This window comes from Heloderma suspectum, chromosome 1 (genome assembly GCF_057233095.1).
Source record: "Heloderma suspectum isolate Gila_16-S chromosome 1, 16-S_ref, whole genome shotgun sequence".
Classification (NCBI taxonomy): domain Eukaryota; kingdom Metazoa; phylum Chordata; class Lepidosauria; order Squamata; family Helodermatidae; genus Heloderma; species Heloderma suspectum.
In genome coordinates, this window is record NC_139458.1 from 104596882 (window position 1) to 104614846 (window position 17965).

General features: G+C 41.6%; 1 protein-coding gene across 1 annotated transcript in view; it reads left to right on the forward strand.

Annotated features, from left to right (window-relative positions):
* Positions 1 to 1547: 1547 nt before the first annotated feature.
* The window catches only part of METTL15 (methyltransferase 15, mitochondrial 12S rRNA N4-cytidine), a 128694-nt gene continuing 112276 nt past the window's right edge, over positions 1548 to 17965 (forward strand). The window contains exons 1-2 of the mRNA XM_084852825.1: positions 1548 to 1592; positions 5706 to 6035. Coding sequence (XP_084708951.1) covers positions 5772 to 6035 — 264 coding nt within the window. The 5' untranslated portion in view covers positions 1548 to 1592; positions 5706 to 5771. The remainder of the gene's footprint in view (positions 1593 to 5705; positions 6036 to 17965) is intronic.

The following is a 17965-nucleotide window of genomic DNA, read 5'->3' on the forward strand; positions in this document are numbered from 1 at the left end:
TATATCCTTGTAATGAAAATTAACGTGATGCATTGACTCAAATGGCAATAAGCAGCCTGAAATGTTCACATTTAAAGCCTTCCAAACAATTAAACTTACCACTATCCCTCTTACATACATGAGGAAAGATTAGGGCTACATACTGCACTTATCTTCAGCGGTAAATTAGACAAATATAACTGGTTGGTTTAAAAATAAGCAAATTTCATTTGATGATGTCAAATGTTACTTGGTGGGGCTAAGAGTTAAAGGCTCATTTCTTATTTTTTTTTTAGACTTGATTCTGTTTGCAATAGACATTAAAAATAGCTTTTCATTCTAAGAATGAGTTGTAGTGTTTGTTTACTGCTCAGTGTATCACTCATCTAATGATGGGTGACGGGCTTATTTGGTTAGTTTGGCTCACTCAGAAGGTGGTGTTCCGGGATGTTTTCTAGAATAATGACTATTGCACAGAATGGGTACTTTAACATGGTTTCTGTGGAAGTTTCATGGCTTATTACATCATTCCCATCTAGTCATGTGGGACTAGTGAATTCTGTTGGTTTAGCTCACTCAGAAGTGGTCATTCTGAGCCATATCCCTATATATTATTTATTGTCCAGAATGGGTACTGAAATGTAGTTTGTGTGGATGCTTTGTGGCCTACTGTACCTTTCCCATCCAGTTATCTGTAACTGGTGAATTTTGTCATTTTGGCTCACGTGGGAGTTGGTGTCGCGGCCCCTTTCGTTCTGGATTCTGTACGTTATGGGGTTAATAATATGATATAGCAAGGGTTTCAGCCCTAAAATATTGTTCTAAGGTGTCTGTAACACATGCCATTGTTTTTGACATGGTTGTTTTAAATAAAGGGGCCGTTCCGGCGTGTTCCGTTTCTGCTTTACATCGTCCTCACACTGATGGCCATCAAAGAATTTTCTTCACCACACTGCAACGTCCCTAGAGCAAATATTTATTTTATTACTTTTAATGTTTCACCGTTATTGATGTTCCGTAAAACAGATACCATTGCTCTGCTGCTGCTGTCTCTTTTAATTTTTTTGTTTTGGATCCGCCAATTGTAGTGCTGGAGGAAATAGTATGGTGAAAAGGGGATGGATACTGAAAGTGGAGGGATAACAGGTGTGGGAATCTGCGTAGAAAATGGACAGGGGAGACCCGAAAAACTGAAAGAAATCCTGCCGGTGTTAGTGGAGAATCTGCGCTGCGAGATACTGTGCCTATTTATTCAGAAGTCAGTCCCACTGAGTTTATTGAGGCATATTCCGAAGTAAGCGTGCATAACTGCGGCTTACAACCCCGTGTCCATTGAAATCGAGGCTGGCGTGCCTGTATTTCTGCATAGACAGAGCAGTTGTCAGAGACACTTTTGAGGAAGGGTTGGTGGTGAGCAGTGCCTCGTGGCGTTATGGGTGGGTCTCCTTCGCCCAAGCCGTCTCTTGCTGGGTTACTACTGTCTTAAGGGAAGGAGGTCCTGAGCGGAACTGAAAGCAGCGGCGCCTTGTTGTGGGGAGGAAGCCTATTGGCAGCCCTCCCGGCGCGCCAGGCTGCAGCGAGGAACCTGCGGGACAGCGGCCTCTTCGAGTGCTGTGAGTACCGCCTCAGACCGAGTGTCCCCAAGCGCCGGGACGGGGGCGGACAAGCGAGCAGTTGGGGAGGGGAAGGCCTTATGGTGTTCTCTGGATGCACAAACTTCTAAACCCGCAGTAAATTGGCTTCTCTCTCTCCCTCTCCCGCCCACGAGGCATCCTGGTTGCTAAGGCAATGGAGGTGGTGGTCAGGTATTCCCCACCCCACTTTCCTTGTCGTCCTCCAGTGAATAATGTTGGACACTGATTCTCTGCATCTAAACTAAAGGGCTGCTTTTCGGGAGCGTGCTAACCGCAAATGAAAAATTAAAAGTCACTTTACAAAATCACAGAAGGCGTAGAAGAACAAACGGTTGTCCCCAAAGGGCCCTTAAGCCGAGAACAAAGCACTCCCTCCTCCTCGCCCAAACAGTCCTGTTTGTGTTGCCTTTTATTAATTGTGTGATAGGTGCTTTTTTTTTTTTACATGTGAATTTTTTACATGCACACTGTGCTCAGCTGTGGGTGAGGCAGATTGGCAGTTGCTCTCGTCTAATGAATATAAACCTTATTTATCTTATAGATTAAAAACAGTTAACACAATAAATATAACAATGAAAAAAGAATCCCAAATGTTCATTCAACATTCTCAAAAGACGGGACTCGTAAGCTAATGTTGATAACATGGCTAGCTGAATAGCAGCTTCTGTCATAGTTCTTTCAGTCTCAGTTCCTTCTGCTTCCAGGCCACTTCCCCCCCCCCCCCCCCCCCGCTATCCACTTCCCGCTTTTTCTGTAATCCCTCAGGTGTCCCTTTAGTACCTTTGTTCCTGACAATAACTAACACCTCCCCGCCCCCGCTTTTCCCAAATATTCTTTCAGCCTCTTTTACTTGGCCTGTGTTCTGTGACCTCACTGCATTAAACTTGCATTCCTGGAAAACAGGTGGTCTACTGGAAGACCATATGGAGAAATCCATAAAGCTACAAAAACAGCAGGCACTGAGGAATACTGTGAGGTCTGATGCTACTGGGATGGCGTGTATGGGAGATACGGGAGGAAATTATTCCTTTGCACTTAGTGGATACTTGAAGCAATAATCTGTTTTCCTCAAACTAGAGATGTGATGCCCCAGGGGAAAAAAAACTGGAAAAAATGACAAGCTTCCAGCTGACCCAAGCTCAGGGGAGACCTCTTTGGAAGAGGAGGAGGATTTTGATCCCTCAGCGAAGAGCTTCAGCTATTGGGTGGTATAGAAATGTAATAAATAAATAGAAGACATGAGGCAACCTGAGGAGTCTTGTTGCAGGGATGCCTTGCCTGAAGTTCCAAAGAACCACGTTGACTGTAGCCCGCTTTGGTTCCGGAGTGTCCTCACTTGTCACACAGTTCTTCAGAGCACTAGTGGTGACAGGCCAGGTAGAAGGCTTAAGAGGGAGAGGAGAAGTGGTTTAAAAAAATGAAATCCAAGGTTTTTATTTTCATCCCCCTCCCCCTGGCCTTCACATCTCTAAAGGTCACCTCAACTATCACTGTGTTTTATATTCTCTAGGGAAGCCCATCTATTAGGGTCTTTGCTATCCAAAGCTTCCTTGTGGCTATGCCTACTCATTATTTTTTCTATCTTTTCCCCTCATTTTAACAATTTAAGTCCCTGTACCTGCTTTATACTAAATTACTGCATTTTTTCCTGAGTCTTTGGGGTGAAGCAAGCTACACATGTAAGTCAGTCTCTACTTTGGCCTTGTTTACAATTCTTATTGGAACTGGCATTTCCTTTACTGCAGTAATTTCAAAACTCACTGAATAGTACTGCTTTTAAAAATATTTGCTTGCCCCTTTTCCTTGAGGATAAACAGAGGTGGTGTGAAATAGGGTTCAGCACCTTGGATAGCTCCTTTAGAGTTCTGGTTGGTTTTGACTAAAACCCAGAATGGAATTACAGCCCCACTGAAATCAGAGGCAACAGCCTCCAATGATAGTCTATATGCTGAGCATCTTGCTCCTAAAAACATTCTGGTAGTTGTGGTTTGAACCAGTTGTAGTTACTGAACTAACTGTAAGGTTGCCATATGTAAAGAGTAAAGAGCTCTTCCAGAGTTGAGATGCTACGACCCACTTCAAATCTTGCTCCTAGATTACATTGGGTAATAGTTGTTCAGATCCACCAGGTCCAGCCACCTCAGAAACCCACTAAGATAAAGCCAACTCTGGCAGCTTTCATTAGCTAGGAAGGGCAAGCACAAGAGCACAGATAGTAGGTCTTCAGCCTCCTAGTCTAGCACATCCTCAGGCTGCCCAAGCTGAAAAATACCCATAACAATCTGATTAGATGGTATACTGGCTGCTTATATCTGTGATTCTGTACAGTTATAGGGTTAAATTCAAAATCGTGCTCATGGAGGTCTGCTAGCACAGTGAGACTTTCTCCGCTATGGCCCTGTTCCATAGGGTTTCCCAGCCTCCTGGGGCAGATTTTGATGGGGGAAGTGGGGGCGAATCTCCTCCCTCTCAGTTTTGCTGATGGAAAAAGTTATGTCACTGGAATGGCATCATCGGATTCAATCCATGGAGTTTACAGTGGAATGCATCTGAAACGTATTTGCAAAAGCTACTGCGAACTAGTGAGAGTGTGGGCTATCAAGGCAATCAGATGCTCTGGGTGTGAATGCAATAAATCCCTTGCTGCTTGGAAAATTTATTTTTGCTAGAACCATGCAGATGCAGTGGTGGTGGTGAGGTATGCTCACTGAACCATAGCTCAGTGGTGGAGCACCTGCTTTGCATGCAGAAGGTCCCATGTTCAATTCCTGGCATCTCCAGGTAGGGCTGGAAAAATTCGTTCCTGAAACCCTGGAGACCCACTGCCAGTCAGTGTTGACAGTTCTGGCGTAGATGGACCAATGGTCTGACTCAGCTTCCTATGTTCCACCGCTACAGAGAAACTCTAACATGAGATCTTGCCTGTCTGCATTTGGTTGGATTAATCAGATCTTCTATAATTTGTGTTCTGTCAAAGCTGTTAATCAAATTGGTTCATTTCCCATAGCTCCTCAATATACTAAATGGGCTCTCTATTTTGGGCAAAAGTGTCTAGGAGTGACCATATTGATGGCCTGGGTTATTGATGGCCAACTCATTCCAAAGAGAGACCAGAGGCTTGGCAAGATCACCAATAATATCGGTGGCAAAATCCCCCAGAGACACCAGGAATCCAACCTGATTGAACTCATTAGTCTTAAGTGCTCTTAACTGTCAGTTGGATTGTGACCAGAACGTTTTGGCTTTGATTATTCTTTCCACTTGTTCTTTTCTATTTAGGGGAAAGTATTTGAATTAACTGTCTCCCTTCAAAAAGGAGCTCTGCTCATGTAAATGGCCTCTGCCCGATTTCCCTTGATTTGCCCTGTCCCACTGCAGTTCCTCACCCCACATCTCAGGCTTTTCTTCAGGGTCTCCTTACCGTTAGAAGTGGCTTTTGTGGGCACGCAGTGGGAAGGAAGGAGCAAGGAATTCCCCTTGTACAAGTTCTTGTGCTCATGCCGCATTGGCTACAACCCATGGATTTTAAAAGAAAAAAGGTTTAAAATTAAAAAAAAACTTTGATTTATACTTGATATGTTGTGTCTCTTAGAAGAACACCCAGGTATAAGAGGCAATGATGTATATAGGAAACAAGGATGTAAATAATAAATGGCAGTGATTTTACTTGGCATTTGAGTTTAAATCAGGGGTGCAGAACCTCAGGCCCACAGGCCAAATCCAGCCCTCCAAGCATCCCAATCTGGCTCTCTGAGGCTCCCCAGATAGTCATGGCTGCTTTCCCCTGCTTTGTAAAGTTAAGCTATTGGAGTACTTGGAGACATTAGAATTAGCAGAATACAACAGCATCTTTAATGGCATATGTTAAATAGCATCCTGCAGTATTTACAGTGGAGTCTTATGCATGTTTACTCATAAGTAGGGCCTAGTGGATTTAATGGTACTTACTCCCAGGTAAGTACCATTGGTGGTACTAAAAATCTTTCCATGTGTATTTGTAAAACAACAATTGCTATTGGTTTCATTATGGTTCTCCTTTCTACAAGGTATTTTGAAAATAAGAAATTTGACTTCTGATATTTTTTTTTACAGGTTGACTTATTTATTTATCATTTATTAAGATTTATACCCTGTCCTTCAATCAAGCTTATCTACAACATGCATCAACTTTTGTATTCATGCAAGATCTGCAAACAATTTCTTTTTCTCAGTTTAGTTAGATCTAGCCCAAATTGCTTACATACACTGGTCAAAAAAATACACTCTTCATTAGCAAATAAGGGTGGAGCTGAAGAAAAATCATTGCATTTGTACAATGAAGAAAATTTACATTATGAAGTAGGCAGTGAAGACTGTCGACAACTGCATATACCAGTTATGCTCAAGGAAGTTACTAATTTTTTAGCACCCCAGAAAGGACAGGTAAGCTGGAATTTATTTTCAAAGTTGATATGCACTTTTTTAAAAAAAATGTCATTCTTTAGAGTCCTGAGAGAATGAATTATAGATAAATAATGCTTTGTAATTTATGCTTTTGAGATTCTTATTGTACTAGGTTGATGTGTGATATTAAAGTCTTATGTTTACAATAATAATATTACATACATACTTAAATACATGCCCATTTCATATGGAACTGACTAGAGGGGAGACAACCCTGAACTTAATTTTGAGTGATGCCCAGAATCTGATATGAGATGTAAGTGTAAACACGTCCAAAAAGTACAACATGGTCACAGTATCAAATGTTGCTAAAAGGTCCAGCAGGATCAACAGGGAAACATTTCTCATGTAGATCTCAAAATGGAGATAATCCACCAGGGATTTTAAAGCCATCTCCTGCTGTATCCTTGATTGAAAAGGATCAAGGAAAGACGTTTCACTGAGGAATGCTTGGACTTGTTCAGCCACCACATGGTCCACAGTCTTCTCCCCAAAGAAAAAGATAGGTATGGTCCTATAGGTATGGCCAGTCCCTCCGTGTTTAGTTATCTTTTTAAAGAAGTGGGCAGATCACTGCCTCTTAGTACAGGGGAAATCCTACCCTCTTCTAGAGAGGCACTAATTATCTTGGTCAGCTGCCCAACAAGCTCTTTCTTGCTGCCTTTCACCAGCCACACAGGGCAGGAATCCAAATTACAAGTGGTGGATTTCACAGCACCCTGTCCACATCCTTGAAGAAGACCAGGTCAAATTGCTTGAAGCAACTGCAAGCAGCAGTTGATTCTGAAATCCCCAGTGTGACTTGACACAAATAGTGGCATTCAAGCTGGACTGTATCTATGAAACTGTCAGCAAAAAAATGTGCAAATTTGTCACAGTGAACAACAAATACTTGACCTTCTAGAAGGCAAATATTTGGGCATTATAAACACCACACCACATGGAAGATCTCAGCTGGATGCAATTTCATTGATGTAATATTGATGAAGTAGAAAGATATTTTTTCCTCCACCACTGCCATAACATAGACCTGCAGGTAGGCACTGTGGTGTGCCCGGTTAAGTTCAGTGCCCTAAGATCGTCAGTGGATCATTTCATGTCCCTTCTCAGTCTGAAGTCCGGAGGATGGCTACAAGGGAAGAGGGCTTTTTCGGCAGTGGCCTCCCATTTGTGGGAGGCTCACCTGGTGCTTACATTAATATCTTTTTTGCACAAGGCTAAGATATTTTTATTCTCCCAGACTTTTTAAACATCATGTTAACGCTGTTATATCCTCTGTTGATTTTTTTAAAAAAAACTTTAGTGAGTTAAGTTTTAGCTCTCTTATATGTTTCATTGACATTAGTGCTGGTATTTGTTATATCCTTTTATGTTGGATTTTGAGATTATGGTTAATTGTGGGTTTTGTGTGTGTTAATGTTATTTCATCTTGTACATAAGTTAGAGAATTGTATTTTATAAAGCAACTAATAAATTTAATATATTTTGCCAATGTAGGCCCCCAGTCTTCTTCATCTAGGAGAAAGGACACTGGCAGATGTTTAGACTTTCAGCAGATTTCCCCCTCTTCAAGGAAGGGGGAACTATTAGAATGGTCCACCCCTGGATACTAATGGATTCTAGTGGTTTCCAGAGGCCTTTAGGAGATTTTCCAGTCGGTACGACTGGTGCTATTGTCAAAATACTGGTAATTCTACGGGACATGGAGTTTTACAAGGCTTGATGGCCTTGTAGGCCCCTTCCAACCCTACTACTACTATTCTATGATACCAGGGTAGTTGACATGACCTTGCCCAAGTGTGTTCTTCCCCTTGGCAGAGCCAAATTAACTCCTTGGTACGCCTTGGAACGGAGGGCAGTGGAGAAAGCTGGATGTTGGCTAGACCACAAGTGCAGGAAGGCTTGGGTTGAATCCAACCAAACATAATTATCGAACTCATTATCAAACCTACTCTGGAGGTAAGGGTGGCAAAGAAGGAGTTCTTTTCCACCTCCATTGCATCTTCATAGTGCCGTTCAACAGAGTTGTTTTGGGCAATGAAGAGGTTATTACTATCTGACCCTGAGAGGAAATTAGTCACACCCTCAAAGGCTTGCTGTGATAAATTTGCAAGACACTTTGAAGGTAAAATCACTAGTATCCAGCATGACTTGTACTCCGCTATTAGAGCAGTGCACTTGTACTCACTATTGTTGCATTAACATCTTTATTAATGGGTTTCAGTTGTTGGGGCATGAGGATGCAGAGAATGCTTGAATGAGTTTGACCGACCACTTGCATACTTGACCCTTGCCCATCTTGGCTATCTAATAAAGAAGGGATGGGTGGCTTGGTTGGTGAGGTTGTAAATTCTTCTTTGCTAGAGTGGAGCGGTACCAGCCTCCTTAAAAGAGGCAGTAATCAGGCTGCGTCTGAAAAAAACGTAACCTGGATCCAGCAGTAGAGCACACCTATAGGCCTGTTGTTAACATCCCTTTCTTGGGCAAGGTGTTCAGGCACATGGCTGCCAATCAACTCCAGGCATTCTTGGATAAAGTTGATTTTCTAGATCCATTTCAATTGAGCTTTAGGCTCAGTTTTGGGACAGAAATTGCCTTGGTTGCCCTGTGGGATGACCTTGCTGAGAGATAGATGAGGGTGTGCAACCCTGTTGGTTCTGTTGGACCTCTCAACAGTTTTCAGTACCATTGGCCTTGCAATCCTCCTGGATTGGCTGCTTTGGTTTGGAGCTGGGGACACTGTTTTACAGTGATTCTGTTCCTGCTTGGATGGCTGTATCAAGAAGGTGATGTTGGGGGATTACTGCTCTGTTCTGTGACAATTATGTCACAGAGTTTTGCAAAGCTTAGTTTTATCCCCCATGTTATTCAGTGTTTACATGAAACTGCTGTGGGAGGTTATCCAGGGAAGTGGCCTGAGGTGTTAACAATATGTAGATGATACCAAGCTTTACCTCTAATTTTTATCTAACCCAGGTGAGGCAGTGGATGTCCTGAATCAGGTTGAGCAGGTTAATGGATTAGATGAGGGCCAATACACTAAAGCTTAATCCAGACATGATGGAGATACTGTTAGTGGGTAGTTTGTCTGCCCAGTTGAGTGGTGCTCGACCTGTTCGGGAGGCAGTTGAACTCCCCCTGAAAGATTAGGTTGTAGTTTGAAGGTGCTCCTGAGTCCATCATTGTCACTTTGAGGCACAGGTAGCCTTGGTGCCAGGAGCACCTTGGTGGCCAGGATCACCTTTTATCAGCTGAAGTTGATATACCAGCAGTGACCTTATCTTGACATTGGTAGCCTGGCAACAGTTATCCATGCTTTGGTAACTTCCGGGTTGGATTACTGCAATATATTGTGCATGGGGCTACCTTTGAAGACAACTGAGAAACTTCAGTTAGTTCAAAATAGAGTTGCTAGCTACTAACTGGGACTTGAACAATCATGTGATGCCAGTGCTTCATCAGCTACACTGGCTTCCAATTTGTTTCCAAGCCTAATTCAAAGTGCTGGTGTTGACCATTAAAGTCCTAAATGGCTTGGGACCAGAGTATCCAAAGGAACATTTTCTGTATGCACCTCCTTGGACCTTTAGGTAATCTTCAGAGGCCCTCCTCTGGGTGCCCCAGCTGAAGAAAGTTAGGCAAGCATCCACAAGAGAAAAGGCTGTCTCAGTTGTGGTGCCCTGAGGAGGCTTGCCTGGTGCCTACATCATTATCTTTTCAGCACTAGGCATTTTAGAACCCAGCATCCCTCCAGCCAGCCATGGTGCCTGGGGCATTCTGGGAATTGTAGGACTTTTTCCGTTTAAATATGCATAGGATTGTGCCCTTAGAGACTTAGTTTTTAGATGTTATGTCTGTTCTGATATATCTTCATATTGATCTGTTCCTGTGCTGCCTGTCATTTTTGTTTTGCATTTTATTTTTTTAACTGTAATCCATTCAAAGGACATTTATTATTGGATGGATTAAAAATCTAATAAATAAATCTGTGTGCGTGCGTGCCTGACCCTTGCTATTACTGCAGTCAGACTTCTCTTCTGCCCCTCAGAAAGGTCATCCACAGAGTCACCAGTGATACTGTCCTGTGATATCCCTCAGAGCATTCCGGAATCCATTAGACTTCAGTTGTTGTTGTTGTTCAGTCGTGTCTGACTCTTCGTGACCCCATGGACCATAGCACGCCAGGCTTTCCTGTCCTGTGCTCTCTCCCAAAGTGTGCTCAAGTTCATATTCATTGCATCGGTGATGCTATCTAGCCATCTCATCCTCTGCCGTCCCCTTCTCCTTTTGCCTTCAATCTTTCCCATTAGGTGGCCAAAATATTTGAGCTTCAGCTTCAGTATCTGTCCTTCCAATGAGCAGTCAGGGTTGATTTCCTTTAGGATTGACTGATTTGACCTTCTTGCACTCCAGTGGACTTGTAAGAGTCTTCTCCAGCACCACAGTTCGAAAGCATCAATTCTTCGGCGCTCAGGCTTCCTGCTCTCACAGCCATGCGTTACTACTGGGAAAACCATAGCTTTGATTATACGAACCTTTGTCGGCACGGTGATGTCTCTGCTTCTTACTATTCTGTTTAGGTTTACCATAGCTTTCCTCCCAAGGAGCAAGCGTCTTTTAATTTCATGGCTACAGTCACCGTCTGCGGTGATCTTGGAGCCCAAGAAAGTAAAATCTGTCTCTGCTTCCATTTCTTCCCCTTCCATATGCCAGGAAGTGATGGGGCCAGATGCCATGATCTTAGTTTTTTTAATGTTGAGTTTCAAACCAGTTTTTGCACTCTCCTCTTTCACCCTCAACAAGAGGCTCCTTAGATCCTCTTCGCTTTCTGCCATTAGGGTGGTATCATCTGCATATCTGAGGTTGTTGATAATTCCCCCGGCAATCTTAATTCCGACCTGTGATTCATCCAACCCAGCGTTTCTCATGATGTACTCTGCATGTAAGCTAAATAAGCAGGACGACAATATACAGCCTTGACTTACTTCTTTCCCAATTTTGAACCAATCGGTTGTTCCATGTCTGGTTCTTATTGTTGCTTCTTGACCCACGTACAGGTTTCTCAGGGGACAGGTAAGGTGGTCTGGTACTCCCATCTCTTTAAGAATTTGCCACAGTTTGTTGTGATCCACACAATCAAAGGCTTTAGCGTAGTCAATGAAGCAGAAATAGACGTTTTTCTGGAATTCTCTTGCTTTCTCCATGATCCAGCGAATGTTGGCGATTTGATCTCTAGTTGCTCTTCCTCTTTGAAACCCAACTTGTACTTCCGGTAGTTCTCAGTTCACATACTGCTGAAGCCTAGCTTGTAGGATTTTGAGCATCACCTTGCTGGCATGTGAAATGAGCACAATTGTATGGTAGTTTGAACACTCTTTGGCATTGCCCTTCTTTGGAATTGGAATGTAAACTGACTTTTTCCAGTCTTGTGGCCACTGTTGAGTGTTCCAACTTTGTTGGCATATTGAGTGCAGCACTTTAAGAGCATCATCTTTGTTGTTAGTAATGCTTCCTAAGGCCTGCTTGATTTCACTCCCTAGGATGTCCGGCTCAAGTTCAGTGACCGCACTGTCATAGCTATGAGGGACATTAAGATATTTCCTGTATAGTTCTTCTGTGTATTCTTTCCTCCTCTTCTTAATCTCATCTGCTTCTGTTAGGTCCCTGCCTTCTTTGTCTTTTATCTTGCCCGTCTTTGCGCAAAACGTTCCCTTGAGATCTCCGATTTTCTTGAAGAGATCTCTAGTCTTTCCCATTATATTATTTTCCTGGATTTCTTTGCATTGTTCATTTAAGAAGGCCTTCTTGTCTCTCCTTGCTATTCTCTGGAACTCTGCATTCAGTTGGATATTTGTTCCCCTTTCTCCCTTCCTTTTTGCTTCCCTTCTTTCCTCAGCTACTTGTAAAGCCTCATCAGACAGCCACTTTGCTTTCTTGCATTTCTTTTTCTTTGAGATGGATTTAGTTGCTGCCTACTGAACAATGAACAGACTTCAGTAGGTCAACAATAAGATGAGCAAAAACAATTTGTGTTTCAATAAACACTTTAAGTAAATCAGAAGCAGGAACTCAGCCAAGTATGCATGTGGAACACTGGATGACAAAGGTGTGAAAGGATTACAGAAGAATGATAGGGGGATTATAGAGAAGCTGAATAAATTCCTTGCTGAGGTAGATGGTATATATTTGGACATCTAAAAAGCTTTTGAATATTAAAGTCTGAAAAGTCACATTGTTGTCCATGTAAGCTTTCTCCTTTGTGTGTATTGAGACAGCATGTCTAGCTATGTGTACAAAAGAAGTTAAAGTATCTTCCTCAAGATATTTTCTTGTAAAATCTTGAAATGTTGCTGCATCATTCTGTGTCAGAGCAGATGCCATGGATTACAATGGGACTTCTGGTAACTATGACGATTCATAATCATGCTGTTGGTTTATTGTTGGTAAGAGTGCCATCCTATGCATGTCTACTTAGAAGTAAGTTCTACTTCAATCGGACTTATTTATTTAAAAGATTTATTAGCCAGCTTTTATGGTAAACCTTCCCAAGACAGAATGCATCAAAAACACAAAGCATAATAAAACAACGATAAAAGCAATAATTAAAAAAGTTAAAAAATCAAAGTTAAAACCAGATAGGACCATATACTCAATAGACCCAATAGAGTCTTAGGGGCACAATCGTATCGGATGCACCTGGGTACTTGTAACCCTCCCAACTTGGAATGCACCTTCCACTCTTCATTTAAGCTAGACAGGTGATTTTGCCTGTCTAGTGGAGGCTTTGGGGATGGGTAGGTAAGGAGGCTGGGGCAGCCATAAGACTTGTTGTATGGCTGCTGCCCGGTCTTCTCCCCTCCCCTGGGAATGCCCCCTTTCAAGCCCTATGAACTTGCGTTTGCAGGCTTGTAGCAACAGTCAGTGTGGTTCTTTCTGTTCTGGCTGCGAGGGGGCAGGGAGCATGGTTTCCTGGCTACGAGCTTGGAGCCCTGTCTCTGAGCTTGGATCCAGGAAATTGAAATATCCTCTTTCCCCCAGACGCTGTCTAGGGGACATACGATTGCTCCCTAACTCAATTATAGGCCAAGGTAAACAGGTGAGTCTATAAAGCCCACTTGAATGCCTGTAATGGTGAGATAAGTGTGTATGCATAGTACTGAAGCCTAAGTCACACAATACATGCAAATTTCATAGTGAAAACACACATCTATCGAATTACTTGCAGCATATATTTTTGTGCTTGAGTAATGCTGGGATCTGGGCATGAGGTGAAATTTCATTTTTGCTTCCTGGTTCAGTGTTTACCATAATACTATAACACCACAATATTGTGTGTGTCTATTCAGAAGTGCGTCTTATTTAGTTCAATGGGACTTATTCCCAGGTAGGTGTACATAGGATTGCAGGCTAAGCCACAAAAACTGTTCTTTACAAATGCTTGTTAACAAAGCAAGCTGTGAGACTCCAGTTGGCAAAAGACCACCAACATGTTAATAGCATCTAGTATCCTTTAAACACCACATATGTCATTGTTAAAAATAAAAAGGTAGTATTTTATTCAAGTTCCTTGATTGTCTGATATTTCATCCTTCAGGAGATGTGGATTTCATTCTTTGAAATGTAAACTTAAACATTTTTTTTAATTTAAAGGGATATTTAAAATCTGGACATAGTCTGTTCAGTTTGAGTTCAAAAGTCAGCAGTCATGGTCAGCTCAGAACTTGCACTGTGAAGAATGTTATGATCGCTTTGTGCTATGGTTTCAGGCTGATTGTTGGCTAGAATACTGCTACTTTGGAACTTTGAATGTTATTTCATAACCACAAATGGGTGCCGCTTTTGCTCTCTAGGTGAATGATAGTATCTGTTACCCACTTGTAGATTTTTAAAATCCCTTTAGAGAACTGTTTATAGAGTACAGTTCTACTGATATAATACAGTAGCAAAGCAGATACTACTTTCTGCTACTGCTGTTTATAGCATACTGTCTTAGGAGATGGTTAGCATAGTAATTTCCAAATGGAGGGGAGTGTATGTCGGTTGAGTTGCTCATCAGCCATGAATGCTGGGCAAAATGTGGCAAAAAGGGCTAATATTATTTGGCCAGCTTTTTTATCAGAGTTGAGATCTTAGGCCAGTGGTCAAATCCCAAACTTCATGCTTGCCTTATTACAGCTGCTTACTGAAATTCTTGCACCCTGATTAGTGTATGAGGACTTCAGTAGACTTTTCTAAATATAGAATGATTCCTCTGTGACACAGATAGACTTCCAAGTTTCATCCATCTCTTGACCTGTTCTAGTCTAGCTCAGCACAGTGTTCCCCGAACAGAGAAAGGGCGTTAGGGTTTTATGGCAGGAACTGTAACCAGATAATCTTAAAATGGCATTTGGGCAAGAGCTATTGCCTTTGACAAAAGATACATTAAGAAAATGAAAAGAAAGCTTACTGGTTTGTTCAGGTGATGGGAGAAAATATATCTGTGACATAGATAACCCTGTGCTCATTCTTCTGGGTTCTTACCTGTGGGAAAATTCTCTGTCACTTCGTGTAAGAGATGGTTTTCCAGGCAGACTCTTTATCGCTTTAGAACCCTTTTTCCCGAATCCCTTTTGTGCAGTATTCTCCAAAGTACATTATACGAATGAGTCACTCCCTTTTTAGTTCATTTTCTTTTCAATGAAGTGCCCGTTGCAATAAATCCACAGAAACTTCTTTCCTGTAAAACTTGCTGTATTAGCTAACTATTATTTTAAAGTATTTTAGGGTATTCTAGTCCACGAAAGGTTCTGTACTGATATGTCCATAAATGTTGCAAATTATATAAAAGGTCACAGCAACATGACCTTTTATACATCATACCTAGATTAGTGCCCCTCACCTTCAGTCATTTGGAGGGTCCTACTGCTAAATGACTGCAGGACATTTATTTTTATTTTTATTTTTTGCTGTGATAACAGGCGGTAATGGGAAAAGTAAATAAGTGTAGGAGGGCTGCAAAATAATTGATGAAGTGTAGGCGTGCTGGAGCTGAAAAAGGACTGGCAACATTGGTCTTAAATTGTACAGGCTGTACAATGAGATACTTACATTGAAGATTCTTAACCATTATTTATTTCTGCCCCAGTGTTGATGTTAACAGCATGACTAATTTCTTTGGGGGGCAAACTACACGTTGTGCTAAGTCACATGTAGTTTCTCCCTGACATTTCGTTTTCCTTTACAAAATGCAGCTGCACCAGCTACAATCTTCTACAAAAGACCAAAGGGGGTGGGGGGAGAGGCTTCTTAACCCTTCCCCAACAGCGCCTTTTCTGCTTAAAATTGCTCCCACTCCCAAAGCCTCTTTTCACCTTACAGGAGAAAAAATACGGGTGCCCATCTCTCTCCATTGGGGAGGGGGAATGGAGCTTGAGGATAACGATTTCTGGCGGCTTCCTTCTGCCGGTCTTCCTTTAGACACCGCTGTCTCCAAAAAGCAGCAGGCAGAGGAGCCTTGCATCTAGCCATTTGTTTGGTATGCACTACCCCCTGCTTTTGCCCAGCCAGGTGGTGAGTGCTGCCTTTTTGAAAGCACGTATCATCTGTGAAGCAAAACAGGAGACTGGAAGGCTCCACAAATTCAATAGCAGGCACATGACTTTATGCTGTTCTCAGTTTATCTTCGTTTGGGCTGAACATGTGCACAAATTCCAAGATTAGGATACTGCTGTTGCAGTACATTGGCTTTGCTGCAGATGTGGTTTTAATCGAGCTAGAGTGTGTTTGTGAATATTATAAATGGCAAACGCTTTTAGAACAATCAACTGACAGAACTTTACTGTTATTCTGTGATGGGTCCATGCAAGTGTTCACTTGCATAGCAGTGAGTGTAAAGAATCTAAAGATTCAGCTTGGTATATAAGAGTTTTGAGCAGCCTGAACTAGACTCATTTTGTTATAATATTTTGTAATTTGCTTGTAAGCCTTCTGGTGTTTGTACCTGTAGCTTCATTTTCAGCAGACAGAGCTTGCTTTTTGTTATGGTCTTCGTAGTGGTTCCCACCAGCTTTCTTCCTATGTTTGTTTCTACTGAAGGAGAGCTTGTAGCTTCTACCAGAAAAGAACAGTAAGGCACTTGTGGTCTGCCTGCTGAGAGCCGTGCTGTGTATGCACCAGATCTCATTTTCTTGTGATACTATGTTGGCTTGCTGCTATCACTATGTATCACATAACAAATGATAGTATTTCTGGAGCCTATTTAAGGCACTATATTATAATAAAAAAGATTCAGTGCTTTTGGGTGACTCAGCTTGTAAATGACGCTATGTACATTTTCTCTCTGTGTTACAGCATTACTCTTTGCACTTCTTTAGCAAAACTAGTCACAAAAAAGTAATCTAAGACCTTTGAATGAGACACTGGTCCCAGAAGTAGTGATAGAAATAAATAGTTATATACTGCTCTTAGTATTGGCTAACTTTATAAATATTTTAATACTAGTTTGCACACAGTGATTCAAATTTTCAGGTTCTTCCTGTACCAAATAGTACTTGGACATCAAACTTATGTCATGAAGGTAAACAACACAAATGCCTCATAAGTCATTCTTATTGTAAACAATGCTAGAATTAAAGCAGTTGGAAAGTACTCCTGAGGTGGTAGTAGTTATGCTTATATAGGTATATGCTTATATAGCTGGACAAATTTTCCACCATTTGCTTGATCATGGTGTAAGTAAAGCCACTGGTTGTAACATATTTCTTATTCCTTGATATTCTTTCTCAGTAATGGTTAAGTCAACATATGAAAATTCATGACTCTTTATTTCAAATCCTGGAATGGGTTTAAGAATCCATGAAAAACTTGATGGGTTGGATCCAAAGTTGCACAGAGTGGAATTCACCTTTTGTGGGGGGCGGTGTGTGTGGAGATTTCTGCCAATTCCTTCTCCCTCTTCTCTGGAGAGTTGGGGGACTCTCTTGAACAATGTGTGAGGTAGTGCTGGGGGCTGTAGGGCAAAGGATGAATCGGCAAAAATCACCACCCTCCCTGATTCCTGTGGTGCATCCTGGTTTGCTCTGCCAATAGAAGGAGCCCTTCTGTTAACAGAGGGTTAACTCTGCATCCAACCTGATTAATTCTGGTATCTCCTTATTTGGCTTCTACTTTTCTGGCCCTTGATTACTTAAAAACATAAAATGCGCAAACTTTGCATCCCAGCCAGCATGGCTGGAAGGTATTTTTCAGTGTTTATTTTATTTTGAGATTTCTCTCCTGCTTCTCAGAAAATTTTCCAAAAGTGGCTTACAAATAGAAACTTTATACCACAATATGATAAAAGATTTTTAAAATACCGTGTCATTAAAATATCTATCCAACAAACAGTGGTTAGAAGAAAAACATAACATTTCAAATGATTAGTCTGTACTCCTGTACACACTTACCTGGGAATACATCCCATTGAACTCAATGGGGCTTACTTCTGAGTAGATATGCATAGGATTGCTCTCTAAATCTTTTTAGTTCATAGCAACTTTATCAACTGACATGTTTTTAGTATCATAGGAAAGCTAAATACATTGAGTAATATTTTATAGGTGTTTGTATAATGCTGCTCATTTTTAATTACCTAGTTAATACTGTAAGAGTATTAAGAGTTAAGAATGTGAGTACCAAAATTAATAAAGCATTTCAATCTTTAAAAAAAAAAAAATGCTGGGCATGAACTTAGTTACTCTTTCCGATAAATGCTACCTTCAGCATATGTTAGTCATCCTTGCCACCTCTGTTTCAGTGGAAAGTATGCTTTTGTCATGCCAAATGTGTTGTTGTCCATTAGGTGTGGTGTGGAAATGGAGCGATCCTTCACAGTGACAGTAATGTCTCCTCCAGGGCAGGGTTGATTACCCACATGTTCTGACCCAGGG